Below are 13,926 nucleotides of genomic sequence, written 5' to 3'. Positions count from 1 at the left end.
GGAGTGTAGTGCAGATGTTCATCAGGGGCAAGCCTATATGGCTAAAGAAATATATCCCCAGGCTTAGAAATTATTGATTCCTTATAGATAAATAATAACAATAATAAATTAATTGATTGGCCATTGTATTAATTAATCGGCCATATGCAATGTCAAGAAAATCAAGGTTGTTCGCCAATTAATTAGATTTCATGTTTTCTTTGTTGTTGATTGCAGTTGATGAAGAACGAGTTTTTCATTTCTTTCTTCCTGAATTAACTCTCAAATATATAAATATATACACATACATATACAAATATAATCCATTTTATATATTTAATTTCTGCAAGATGTTTGTCACAGTGAAATAATAATCGCGGTAACTATATAAGACTGAATCAGAAGTTTTCGCGCGCAAAAAAAAAATATTGAAAGTTAGTTGTTAGTCGTTATAAGTACCGATGGTTACGATCCGATAAAAAATCGGTTTTTATTATATGTTATCGAATCGTATTTTCCGGCGTAAAGTTAATTTATGAAGTATGTTATCAATATTATTAATCTTGTTGCCATAATATTGATGAGCACAAAATTATTTGTTTTTTTATAAGATTACAAATATTTTCATAATTGCATACTGGAGATTCAGATTTTATTTTCCAATGGTTACAATCCGATAAAAAATCGATTTTTATTATATGTTATAGAATCGTATTTCCCGGCGTAAAGTTAATTTATGAAGTATGTTATCCTTATTATTTACTCTATATCGTATTTTCCGGCGTAAAGTTAATTTATGAAGTATGTTATCCTTATTATTTACTCTATATCGTATTTTTTTGTGTTCTTGACGTGTGAAATGAGCTCATAAATATTATTAATCTTGTTGCTATAATATTAATGAGTACGCAAAATTATTTGTTTTTTTATAAGATTACAAATATTATAGTAATTGCATCGTGGAGATTCAAATTTTATTTTGAAATTTTGAAATATCTAAAATTCAAAATGTGTATACAGAATCAATGTGTTGCACCATATGATACTACATTAAATTTGCTTAAAATTTTGGCAATTTAGGAAAAATAGTAAAAACTTCGTTGACACCTATTACTTTCCAAGAACGCCGACATTATGATATATTTTAAATTTTCAAATCTCATCGTTCAAATTAGACACACCCTTCTTTTTATTGGATCTCCTATAAAACAATATCATATATTCAGTCTATTTAAGCAGTGAAAAGTAATATTTTTAATTTAAAAAGATTTCAGTCGAAATAGCATGTATAACAAATATTTCTTCATAATATAATTAACGAAAAATGATATTATTTTTCAGTGAAAAATAATATTTTGAATATAGAAATTTACATTTTTCAAAGGTCGGTCGGACATCCATCTCATAAATTTGAATCGAGAAACATACTCACGTGAGTTTTTGTGTTATATACATGGTTTTCCTTTTACCAAATAAGGCAGGAGTCCTTTTCGTTGAAATTAAAGAGATTTTTACGTAATATGTTATATTTGATGTTTTCGTTTAAGTTTGAAGTAGAGCTTAATTTATTTTTGACAAAATTTTGATTTCTTCCTCTGGGTTTTAGTTATTGTTATACAATAATCACAGTCTTACAACTTATAACCTAATTAGTTTTTGAGTAGGTCTCTTGTACGAATTTTTATCTGTGAAATGGGTCAATCCTACCTATATTCACAATAAAAAGTAATACTCTTAGCATAAAAAGTAATATTTTTTAATGGATAACCCAAATAAGATATTCGTCTCACAAAATACGACCCGTGAGACCGTCTCACACAAGCTTTTGTCTTAGTTTTTAAGGCGATTAATAGGCCAATAGGAAATAAATATCTATATTCCATTTAAATTCAATCTGATGATTATAAATATTTTAGTTTTGAGTTTAAATTTGGTCATATGCTACAAATCGGAAACTCGAATTCAACCAATTCATGTGTCGAGTAGAACTCAACTCGTTTATTTATCTAATTTTAATTTTAATTGCTAAAAAACGAAATGTTCGTTGCAAATTATCAATTTTTATTTCAAAAATTTAAATACGTTTAAGGTGCAATTGGGAGATGAATCATAATTTAATTGTTTACGGTGAAACTATAGATCGAATATTAAATGTATATTTTATTTATTTACACATTAACAATATAAAATAAAATCAAGTGGACTTGAAATATATTGAAATTTGTTAATTTAAGTGCAATCTTAATCTTCATGATTTTTGCGACAATTGTATTTAAGTGCTAAAAAAATTGAAATTATTTTAAGAAATTAAATACATTTAGAATATCCTGAGTATGATGCTACGCATCAGATTCAGAGTACTCAGCTGGCGGAGGAGCCGCCACTTGTCCTCCTCCACCTAACAAATGGCCCTATTTAACTGCTGTTCATTCCTCAACAACTCCCGAAAGCCATTTCCAATCATGGGCTTCCTCCGAAACATGTACTAAGCAACCTCAGCTTCATCAAAATGTGGTCGTTATGCGGCACGGCGACAGGGTAGACTACATCGACCCGCTCTGGACCGTGTCTGCTACCAGGCCGTGGGACCCGCCTCTGATTGATGCAGGGAAGGCCCGGGCTTTCCGAACGGGCTGGAGGATCAGGAAGGAAATCGGGATTCCGATTCATCGGGTTTTTGTCTCTCCGTTTCTCCGGTGCCTGCAGACGGCGTGTGGAGCGGTGATGGCCCTCTCCGCCATGGAAGATAAGTCTGACGAGGTCGATGTTTTTTACGTCAATGGCGTCGTTTTTGATCCCTCGAAAATCAAGGTTTGTTTTTTAGTATGAATTTACTGTTTTTAAATCTTATCTGTCTTCGAATTGTCTCTAGGTTGTTGGAATTATTGTAGCATAAGGAATAGTTGGTGGGTATATGTGTCTGCTTTTTGGTCCTCAAACTGTGGAAGCCGTTGCCTTTTGGGATATGTGTGAGCTTCGTTCTCAAAATGAAATCAACTGTAGCTTTTGTCTAATTTGTTTCATGGGATATTGGGATAGGTAGATTGATTTATGTAGCTTTATATTTGCCTTTTGTCGTCATTTGCATCGTCTTGTAAGATGATCCAAAATTTTACGACGGGAAATGCTTTTTTTGTGTAAGAAACCACTTGATTCTTTGCATACATTCTCTTTCTTGTCCTGAAAATCAAAGTATATTCTTCTGACTTCGCCTATTTGTGTAGTCTCTAATAACATTCTGTTTTCATCTTGAACGGTTTTAAAAGTATTTTCTCAGGTCTCAATTGAATATGGATTGTGCGAGATGATGAATTCCAGAGCCATCAAACCTGATGTGGCTCCCAAAGACGGAATTTTTAGTTTCGACATCTCAAACTGTGAAGCAGAGTTGCCTGCTGGCACGGTGGATAACAGTGTTGAACAAATTTATAAAGAGGTATTTATTTCATGTAACTTCTATATAAAAAATTTTAAACTTCATGTACCAGGCCATCTCGTGATCAAAGTGGCGTTCACTTGTAAAATATAGCTGCCAAAATGGCAAGAAACACCAGAAGGTACTCGGGCTAGGTATCTTGATGTGATCAAGGCTCTCGCCGATAAATATCCTTCTGAGAACTTGTTGCTTGTAACACATGGTAAGTTTTTCCATTCCCGGTTTTTAACTTTTTTTCAAGTCTTGATTTGTTGCAAATATTGATTACCGTCACATTGATGTCAGGGGAAGGAGTAGCGTCTTCTGTTTGCGGATTCGTGAAAGACGTAGATATGATCTGTGAAGTTGAGTATTGTGCATATTCACACTTGCACAGACCTATCCTTTCTAGTGAGAACGGTTCTTTTACAGCTGGAGACTTTGTTGGTTCACCCGAAGGTCAAGTTGGCATTACGTTTAACAAAGAATCAGGCAATCTTGAGCAGAACTCCAAGTAAAATCAGCATTTCATTCTATAATTCTCTTTGGTAATGGCGAGTGTTAGCCATATATTGAAGCATCGCCTCTATTTTAATAACGTGTTGAACCTGCTAACTTGATCTATTGGATACACATATGATTTGAAGTTAATGTCTCATTTTAAGTTGAGTGGGTCCACTGCAAGTACACTCGCAAACACAACCATGCTGGTATGTGAATTACTTAAATGTGCAAATTACGGGAAGAAAAATAAGCATCTGCAACAAGAAACAACAACAAAAGCCAACGAAAACCTAACTGAATGACTAACAGAAACCCTTCATGACCATTGCGAAGGGCTTGGAAGTGGTTCGATCTGATCAAACATGTCCATCGGAGGGAAGTCTTCCACAAAAGTATCTGGCATACTCTCAGCACTACGAGAAACTTGAGAGCTAGCCTTAGGTCCAAAACACGAAGGCACGATAGGAAGCTGAGCAGTGCCTAATACGGACCCACTAGCATGTCCGAACACATCCAAAAAAGTGGGATCTCCAAACCTAGACACAAATTCTTGGCTTTCCACTGGTATAGAGAAATCTGGTTGAAATTGTGGAATCTGAGAGAAGGGGAGGTGCAACTGTGGCTCCATAAAAGGTTTCTTTTCAAGATCGTAGTCAAGCTGAAAAAGGCTCGAATCATAATAGAGCGAGCTTGGGTAGATTATATCAGAAAGTTGCTCCATCTTGTTTGTCTTCTCGGAGTCATGAATCCTCGATGATGAGCAGGACTGGGATTTGGTCACCGATTCTTCCTCTGTCGATGAACTGAACTTAGGAGCCTGAAATTATGATACAAGATCATAAGGATCAGAATTACACCTACCTTATTGTTTCGTATTGTGAAAAAAAGAAGAAAAGAATGATTCTCACTTCGATAGAGGGAACATCGTGGAAGACAGGGGCCTGGGAATCCTTGATACCACTCTTGTGTGATCTGCTTGATGATGGTGCAGAGGTCTGCAGGATTCTTGCGAGCCTCTTCTGCCTGCTGCTCCAGAAATTCTTGACATCATTGTCTGTTCTTCCAGTCAAATACGTAGCAATGTGAGCCCATTTGTTACCGAATTGTGCTTGAAGATCAATCACTGTTCTCTCCTCCTCTGCTGTAAATTTCACCCCACTGTAGAAAAAAAAAATTGAAGATCACAAACTGCCAATATCTAAGCTTTAGCACATTAGAACCGACTAAAGCAAATTAGAGCAGAGACTTCTCCCAACACAATTGCAATCAGTAAAATGCACGCAAAAAACACGAAGGGAATTTCAAAAGGTGCCTTCTATACATAAATCCGTAACTTAAAGCACAAAAAACTGAGTACTTCTTCAAGTCAGGCCGGAGTTTATTGACCCATCGGAGGCGGCACGATTTTCCAGTGCGCTGCAACAGCCCTTTGGATCGAATGGAGCTCCAATCTCTCGGTCCGTACTTCTTCACATGATTTAGCAACGCTCGATCTTCTTCTTCCTTCCATGGCCCTTTCTTAATCTCTCCCATTTCGTCATAAATCATTCTCCTCCTCCCTTCCATCATTCAGTAATAATTTTTAACTATTTCGACCAATTTTTACGGGGGAAAGACAATTGACGAAGAATTCTTCGTGTGTGTATTGAGGGGGACACTGACGGTTAAGGCGGTTATGGCCACCATCTGCCCACTAATTAGCCCACATTCTTCAACGTTCAAAATAGATTTGAGGGGGGAAATGCTGAAAGTACGGAATTGCCCTCCACTGAAACCATGTTTTGGAAAATAATGGTTTAAATTAATTTCGACGGTTTGGGCTTGAAATTTGAAATACCCCTTTGTTGTCTAAATCCAATTAGGTGACCCACTTAATTTAGTGTCGAGTAAAATATTAAATAAATAATTTCGCACATTTAAAACAGAAAATAATATGTTAGTTAGTATATGACGACAAAGGAAGATAATACACAATCCGAAACTGCGAAATGGCTGCATTTTGTTTGGTCCTTTTTGGAATTATAAACAATTATCACGTACCATCATTTTCCTAATAACCTACTGGCTGGTATTCCTTTTTTCTTTTTTCTCACGTAATCACTGAAGATTATGTGTTACATTAATAAAAATATATATATACTCTCGAACAATCTTTTATTTGAAAACAAAGAAATTTTTTTTTATGAAGACTCACATGCTTATTTTGAATTGAGGTGTTTTCACGAATATTTGAAAATAATTTATTTAGTATGATGGTAAAAAATGTGTGCCTGACATTAGTATTGTTTCGAATGTTGGAACATATTGTGACAACGTGTAGCTTAATAATAAAAACTATTAATTTAAAAATAACAAAATTTGATCAATGTTATGTAACAAATATAGCTAAAAAATCTAAAAATATTTAATTTTGAAAATTAATACTCCATAAATTCATGGATAAAAAAAATATGTTCCGACGCGAAGTTTGCATGCCGAAACAACTAGTGAGATATTATCCACAATATCTCATTTTAACCAATATTTTGATGTCTTAAACTCAAATTTCTAAATTCAATGAATCTATGCCGAATGATAATTAAGATTATCGGATTCTATTAATATCTATCGACTATTTGTTAGAAGTTAAAATTACATATTTCATCGTTGTTTTTGCAAAAAATTCGTATGAAACCATCTTATTAGTTAATTTTATGAGAAGAATTCAATGTCCGACCCGACCAATGATAAAAAATTATTTTTTACGGTTATTATACAAATATAAATATGTAAAATTATCTAACACATAAGAGGTTATTTCACTATTTATTATAAGACATACCTAATGAGAGTGTAAGAATGAGATATTATGCCAAATGAGTCATGGAAACGCACGTGTAGAAAAGGTGCTGAGTAGGAGCGTGGAGAAGTAGAGAGTGAGGAATGCTGATAATGATACAACGAGGGAGTATCCAATGATTGTAGGCAAAGTGGGTGTCGGCTTGAGAGGGACATGGTGCAATGCACGAGATTTGTCATGTGGTCTCACGTGACGCCACGTGTCAACGATCGCACGTGAACTATGTTGTTCGGCGCACGTGATTCACCCTCACCATCAACTACCACCCCTCCCCCCACCCCGCCCTTATTCCTCGGCTTCCCTACCTGGTCACGGATTCCATGCTTTTCGTTTTTCATATATAAAAAAAATTATTTTTATATCACTATTTTTTTTCCCAAAAAAAAGAAAATTACCTCCATCTATTATTATCATCGAAAAGATTAACGAATATAGTCTGGTTATTTAGGAACGAGATAATCAATTTTATTGATTTAATTAATAAATGTTCAAAGAAACTATATATGAAATCTAATGAATCACAAGAATGCAAATGTAAGTCGAGATTGATGAAAGATTTCGTTAAATTTTAGTTGGTTGAACTGAATTGATTCGAATTTACGGCTGCCGAAGTTTTTTAGCCGAGGTTTGAATCTTTGGAATGTTTAAAAAAATTATAATTATGAATTCTTAAAAAATGCTAAAACAAATAGATCAATTTTTTTATGATAATAATAGATAATTATCACAGTCACTGTCATTTGTTACGGCCCTAAGTACGCTCATGCTAACCTTTGGTTCTAAGCTAGTATTTTGCCATTTTTTTAGACAAAACTCGTAACTTTATTGATTCAAATCATCCATTACAAGATTAACCAACCAAGAAAGAAATTCATCATTCAACCAAACCAAAAGGTGAAGGCGAAGAAAAAGCAAAACGAGCAATATTGTGAGCAACAGTTATTCGACGATCGATAGACATGAATACAATCATATATCGCAGGTCTCTTCAAACGCTCCCTAGTAGCTGTTGCACAAAGTACAATGTAGCCAAGATCTTCTTGTTCGTTAGTGACTGCTTGCACTGCCAATAGAGAATCAAATGCTACTTGTACATCAGTAAAACCTTTATCGTAGATAAGAAGAATTCTTTCCCGGATCGCCAACAATTCACCATGTATAACTGATAAAGGTCGGTTTATCTGTTTTCCAAACGTCAACAACAAACGCCCCTCATTGTCACGAACTACCCCACCAATACTAAAATGATGCCTCTTCTCGTCCACAGCCGCATCCACATTAAGCTTGAATGACCAATGCCTTGGCGGTGTCCATCTCTTTTAACATCACACGTTTTATATAATAAAACATATCATATATAGGCTATAGGCCTATAGCACATCATTATTTGTTGAGTAGGTGTCTTGTGAGACAATCTCATAATATTTATCTGTGAGACGGGTCAACCTTACCGATATTCACAATAAAAATTAATACTCTTAGCATAAAAATTAATAATTTTCATGGATGACTCAAATAAGAAACACGTCTCACAAAATACGACTCATGAGACCATATCACACAAGTTTTTACCTTATTTGTCAGTACATCGATTAAATACATCAACCCACAATATTAAGAAATTGTTCCTTTAAAAAAATCTGCGTACACAAGTACATTTTTTATATGGATATTTGGGAAATTTATATTTCTTATTTTATATCTATGATCTTGATGATTTATATTATCAAATTTCAATATTAATATGATATATATATATATATATATGCAATTTTCAATTTTATAGTATGGTGTTGATGTGACATCCATATACTTTGACGTGTATAGTAATAACATATTATCGGCTGGATTACTTAATTAACCCTTAAAATAGATCATACAATTATCATCGCTTATGAATCAATTACTTGTTCTCTTTTTTCTTTAAAAAGGCTTAAGTGAGTACTTGATATATGAATTTGAAATATATGAATTTTGATTAGTTTGACTATTTACAACGAAATAATATATTAAATATTAAATTCATAAATTAATTATTTAAATATTAATATGCAAAATAAAATTAATTTCAAATTATGTTATTATCGAGTGAACTAGAAATATATCCCTATTAATATCAAATATTATATAAACATGTTATAGATATATTTGAAATTTATGATCTTATTTCTTTAAACAATAAAATATATATTTAAAATAGATGAATTTGAAATCATTAAAATTAAATTCAAATAAATCGTATATAATATGAATGGAATTCCTTTTTAGGTGTTCCGAATAAATGTGTAAAGAAATGTTCGAGCAAATTCCTTAACAAATAAGTCATTGAAATTAATGACTCTGTCACAGCTTGCTCGCAATCAACACGACACAATCGGTTTCCGAGATAGGGGACGACTAAACCTCGTAACGTGTAGTATTTGTACACCACTAATTACGATTTGATTATTCGTATTAAATCTCATAATTATTCATTAATAAAACCTCAAAGAGACAAACCACCAAACCGCGCTTCCCCGTTTCTCACACGCTTGTGGGTTCCATCCATCCATCTCCACAATGGAAATAGAATTTAGATTAATTTTTTTAATAAAATAATTATAAATTATATTTTAAAAAAAGAAATAAATTTTTTGGTCTGGTTTTACATGGTTTCGAGCGTGACAAGTAGCGCGTGACATATGAAAACGGTTCGCCGAGGAAATCACAAACTAGTGTCAAATGGTCAACGGCGTAAAAGCCCTTTTAAATGTGGAGTCACAGATAAAAGCAGGATTTGACTTAACCATGGTTACCTTTTGATAACTCAAAGCAGTATTTGGGACGTGTTTGGAGAAATTTCAATCTAAATTTTGTTGTTGGACGTTCCATGAAATATTTACTGATCAAAAATTTTGAGATGATATACGATGTGTAATAAAATATTTCTCATTTTAGGAAATGTTGTAGTATTACACCACTTTTCTTAGTGTAAATAAATAAATTCGTGATTCGTTTGTCCCAAACAAGGACTAAAACCCCAGCCAAGATGAACATTGAATAGATGTAGTTAGTAGTCAAGTCAAATCCCATGCAAAACTGCAAAAGAAACTCAAAAAATCAAAGCCAAATCCTGTCATCATGATTGACCCAACACATATCTCTGACAGGATCATCATTGAACATCTCCCTTTGTATCTATCTATATACCTCATTTACATGTACACGCATATACATACATATGTATATACACTGTAATTAATATTTTGCGATAGTCATTAAGAAAAAGCTGTGACCTTTTCTTGAAAAAAATTAAGTTACCCCGCTTCTGATGCATTCCTTGTACTCTTGGATTCGAACAAACTCTCTATAAAATTATAATCTCCAAAAGAGAGAAATAAAAGTTGGTTTGGTGTCTTACCTTTTGGGTTGTGTGGAAAAAGGGGGGAGAGAAAAAAAAAAGTGAAAGATGGCCAAAAAAGATGATTGTTTAGGGTTGAGTTTGAGCTTGAGATGCCCGGAGAATCTGAATCCCGATCCTCTTCCGCCGCCTCCCCCAAAGCGGCTAGCAGCAGCAGCCCACTTTCCGTTGAGTTTGTTTAGATCTCCTTCACCTTTTATGCAGCTGCAAAAAATTTCAAGAACTGATGCATTTCAGACTGCGGCAGGTATCTGATTACTTCAAAAATTGATATTTCTTTCCCACCAAATCTTTGCATGTTTAAATTTTCGTTCAAATCTGAGCGAAATTTGAAACAAAATTTAACTTTCGAGGCCCAGAATTTGATTTTTCTTTAACAATGTTTCTTAACACACACTCCTCAAATTAAGTGATAATTGTTATCCCAGAGAACAATGACATATTGCATGCATAGCATAGTTAAATTTGTAAAATGTCATCTTTAAATGCAATCTTTTAATCTATCCTAGTCCTAAAAAATGTAAAAGGACATCTTTAAATTCAATCTTTGAAAAATCCAGCTCGTCAGGCGGAACCCAGAACATTTCTTGGCGGGATCGACATAAATCGAACACTAACTGTAGTAGGATGCGATGGAGAAGATGAAGATGAAGAAGGGATGGTCACATCCCCGAACAGTACAGTTTCAAGCATCAGTGGGAAGAGAAGGGAGAGAGAAGAGAACGATGGAGAGAGGGCGGCAAGCAGCTCCATGGAGATAGAGGAAGACGGCGGCGACGCGGCTTCGAGGAAGAAGCTCCGCCTTTCCAAGGTACAGGCAGCGGTGCTGGAAGAGACTTTCAAGGAGCACAGCACTCTGAATCCGGTGAGTGGTATTTTGCCAATATCCCGAGAGTTATGGGTGATTCTGCAAATGAGTTTCCCATTAGTAATTACCGAAATAAAATTGTTTTACTTTTTGAAAATTTTCAGAAGCAAAAAATGGATTTAGCCAAAAAGCTAAATCTGAGGCCTCGGCAGCTGGAGGTGTGGTTTCAGAACAGAAGGGCGAGGTTAGTAAAAAAGCCGAATCTGAGGATCTTGCACGAAATGATCGATCAGATTGAAAAAAATTGTATTTAATTTAGAGAAAAGAAAAGACTAGAAGATTATCACAATGATTTAGTCAGTCAGTCAGTCGGTTGGTTGAAACCAGGTTTCGTATCCAAGTTCCAAAACGAGCTTAATAGATGTGAAAATATTTATCTATTTTAGTAGCACATATCTTTTTGATGATCTCAAATTTATGGGTCGAATGTCGATGACGCAGGACAAAGTTGAAGCAAACAGAGGTAGATTGCGAGTACTTGAGCCGTTGTTGCGAGAATTTGACAGAAGAAAACAGACGATTGCAGAAGGAAGTGAGGGATCTCCGAGCTCTGAAGCTCTCCCCGCAATTCTACTCCAACATGACCCCTCCAACCACACTCACTATGTGCCCCCGGTGCGAGCATGTGGCTTGTGCTGCAACCCCCAGCCGCCAACCGCCCACGTGGGCTGCGGCCAAACCAGTCGAGCCCAAATCGTGATCGAGGAGGGTGCAGATATGGGCATTTTGTAAATAATAGATTAGTGGAAAGAGTGCTGCGTACGACGAGTCGATTAGTTAGTGACGGAAACCAACTGATGCTGTGTTCTTTGATAAATATATAAAAGTAGAAAAGAAAGAGAAATTGGTAGTACCTATGACTTGTTGCTATTTTCGTTGTTTGGCTATGGATTCTCAAAAGGTTAATTTGCTACAAAATGCATGAATTTTATATTATATAGTTTAGAATGAGCACTAATTTTCAAATCTATTTTCACAAATAATATATAGGATTAATTGTAACAGGGCTTTAAAACCAATTCCAAAATCTTGCGAAGGTGCCCACACGTAATCCGCTGACTTTCTTTTGGTTATTATATATTTTTTGGTTATATTTCTTGTAGTTTATTCTGCTATTGCAAATTTGATTTTTTTTTCCTTTCCCTATTTTTGCTCTGCTATTTCGTGGTTGTTGCATATTCTTGTTTTAATTATACAGTCCTTTAAAAATAAAATGATTTTTATTTAATGAAATTTCGCATTGAGTTGTAAAGTAAATATTATGTTAAAAAAAATGATTTTTATTTAATGAAATATCCGATTGAGTTGTAAAGTAAATATTATGTTTGCTTGATTCGATAAAAAGGGCAAAATGGTATCAGGTCATAACTAAATGTGATTTTAATTACTGAAATAAGATTTAGTTAAGAATAGTCAATAATATTAAATATATTTAAAAATTTAAAGATTATGTTAAGATCATATATGGGTTAAACGATTTAACCATTAAAATGTTATTTTTATAAATATTCATATTTTCCTTCTGACAATTATATAAGATATTAACTTTTTAAACACATTTTAATATGTTGTTCATCCATCGTGTTCACCAATGATGTGCCATTCATATATTGGATGAGATGAAGTAAATCTAAATTATACTCACAATAAGTGAGCGTTATCTCATTGGTAGACACAGTATCACGCACGATAGATAAACAACATATAAAAATTGTATATATAATTTGTTTGGTGCAATAATTGTCTCTGCTTGGTAGAGCGATCGAACCGTGATGCTTGAGCTGCTGTGCGTTTTAAAAGATTTGAGTTGCACCATTACCACCAGCTATAACTTTTGATAAATAGGTAAACATTCGGTCCTATATAATTATATTCATCTTTTATATTTAAAGATAAATATATCTGTTTAGTAATATACTAAAAAATTCTGCAAGAATAACAAGACAGAGAGAATTTAAGTGATTATTTAGAACATTTTTATCATATTTAATTGTTTTATATATGTTTTTTACATTATATGTTATTTGGTATTTTAGTTTGTATCATACATTTTTTGTTTTGTTTTTAAATGTATTATAAAAATATTAATAGCATATAACCGTTGTTTTTAAATTCGACTCAGATTTAAAAATCATCAGGTATCGCCTTAAGCCTTGTACAGGCCAATAGTATTTAGGCCAATAGTATTTGGCCCAAGATGTCTGTTCACTCGGCCCATTTGTTGTGTGTGACTATTTCATATATTCAAAACTAAAATTCTACAGGTTTATCGTGTGAATTAGGTTGGTCGTTTAAGAATAATAATATTTTCGAGGGTTGCGCGGTCGTGATGTCTTTTTGTCGTACGTGAAACGTAATACGACTAGGATTTGGATATTCGGAGTGTTTTAATTAATTTACTTTCATTTCTATATTAAATTCATGGTGCTTTTGACTTTTGTTAATTCAAATTTTCATTTACAATGACTACGATTTGTGAGTTAAAGTTTTCAAATCACGTGATTTTAATATATATCATATAAAGAATTTGAACATGTTTTCGAGTTATCGAGCTATCTAAAGAGAATTTTTTTCTCTCTCGCCCGGGTATGAAAAAGAATATTGTTCAAATTTCGATTGTCAATTGACAAGAATTCAAATGATTCCAACAATTTCTAGCAAATTTGGTAATGATAAAATATACATATTTTTCGGGAAAAGCCAATAATTTTTAAATAGTTGGCGAAATCTTATTACAATTATTTTCCCCATATATACGATAAGTAAAAATATAAGCTTTGAAAACAATAAAAAGAGAAGAGGTCGACTGTATTTCTCCACTCTCATTATATATCCATAAGTTTTAAATTTTATTCTATATTTTAAATTTTAATCTCTCATTTCTAATCTAAAAAATATAAAATATAAAATACAAAAAATAC

General features: G+C 33.6%; 3 protein-coding genes across 3 annotated transcripts; 2 read left to right on the top strand and 1 right to left on the bottom strand.

Annotated features, from left to right (window-relative positions):
• Nucleotides 1–2,306: 2,306 nt before the first annotated feature.
• On the top strand, nucleotides 2,307–4,045 carry LOC142506022 (uncharacterized). Its single transcript, XM_075619158.1, has 4 exons — nucleotides 2,307–2,790; nucleotides 3,257–3,415; nucleotides 3,509–3,617; nucleotides 3,701–4,045. Exons 1-4 carry the CDS (start codon nucleotides 2,500–2,502, stop codon nucleotides 3,910–3,912), a joined length of 771 nt encoding a protein of 256 aa, XP_075475273.1. The 5' UTR covers nucleotides 2,307–2,499; the 3' UTR covers nucleotides 3,913–4,045.
• An 84-nt stretch (nucleotides 4,046–4,129) lies between these two features.
• Nucleotides 4,130–5,554, bottom strand: LOC142506021 (transcription factor DUO1). Its single transcript, XM_075619157.1, has 3 exons — nucleotides 5,256–5,554; nucleotides 4,807–5,056; nucleotides 4,130–4,715 (listed from the first exon to the last, which is right to left on the bottom strand). The coding sequence occupies exons 1-3, from the start codon at nucleotides 5,465–5,467 to the stop codon at nucleotides 4,215–4,217; spliced, it is 963 nt and encodes a 320-aa protein (XP_075475272.1). The 5' UTR covers nucleotides 5,468–5,554; the 3' UTR covers nucleotides 4,130–4,214.
• A 4,409-nt stretch (nucleotides 5,555–9,963) lies between these two features.
• On the top strand, nucleotides 9,964–11,920 carry LOC142505340 (homeobox-leucine zipper protein HAT3-like). The gene is made up of 4 exons (XM_075618284.1): nucleotides 9,964–10,384; nucleotides 10,698–11,002; nucleotides 11,110–11,189; nucleotides 11,447–11,920. Exons 1-4 carry the CDS (start codon nucleotides 10,186–10,188, stop codon nucleotides 11,703–11,705), a joined length of 843 nt encoding a protein of 280 aa, XP_075474399.1. The 5' UTR covers nucleotides 9,964–10,185; the 3' UTR covers nucleotides 11,706–11,920.
• The last annotated feature ends 2,006 nt before the right edge of the window (nucleotides 11,921–13,926 follow it).

Source organism: Primulina tabacum, chromosome 10 (assembly GCF_025594145.1).
Source record: "Primulina tabacum isolate GXHZ01 chromosome 10, ASM2559414v2, whole genome shotgun sequence".
NCBI lineage: Eukaryota > Viridiplantae > Streptophyta > Magnoliopsida > Lamiales > Gesneriaceae > Primulina > Primulina tabacum.
This window is presented reverse-complemented; position numbering and strand designations above follow the sequence as displayed.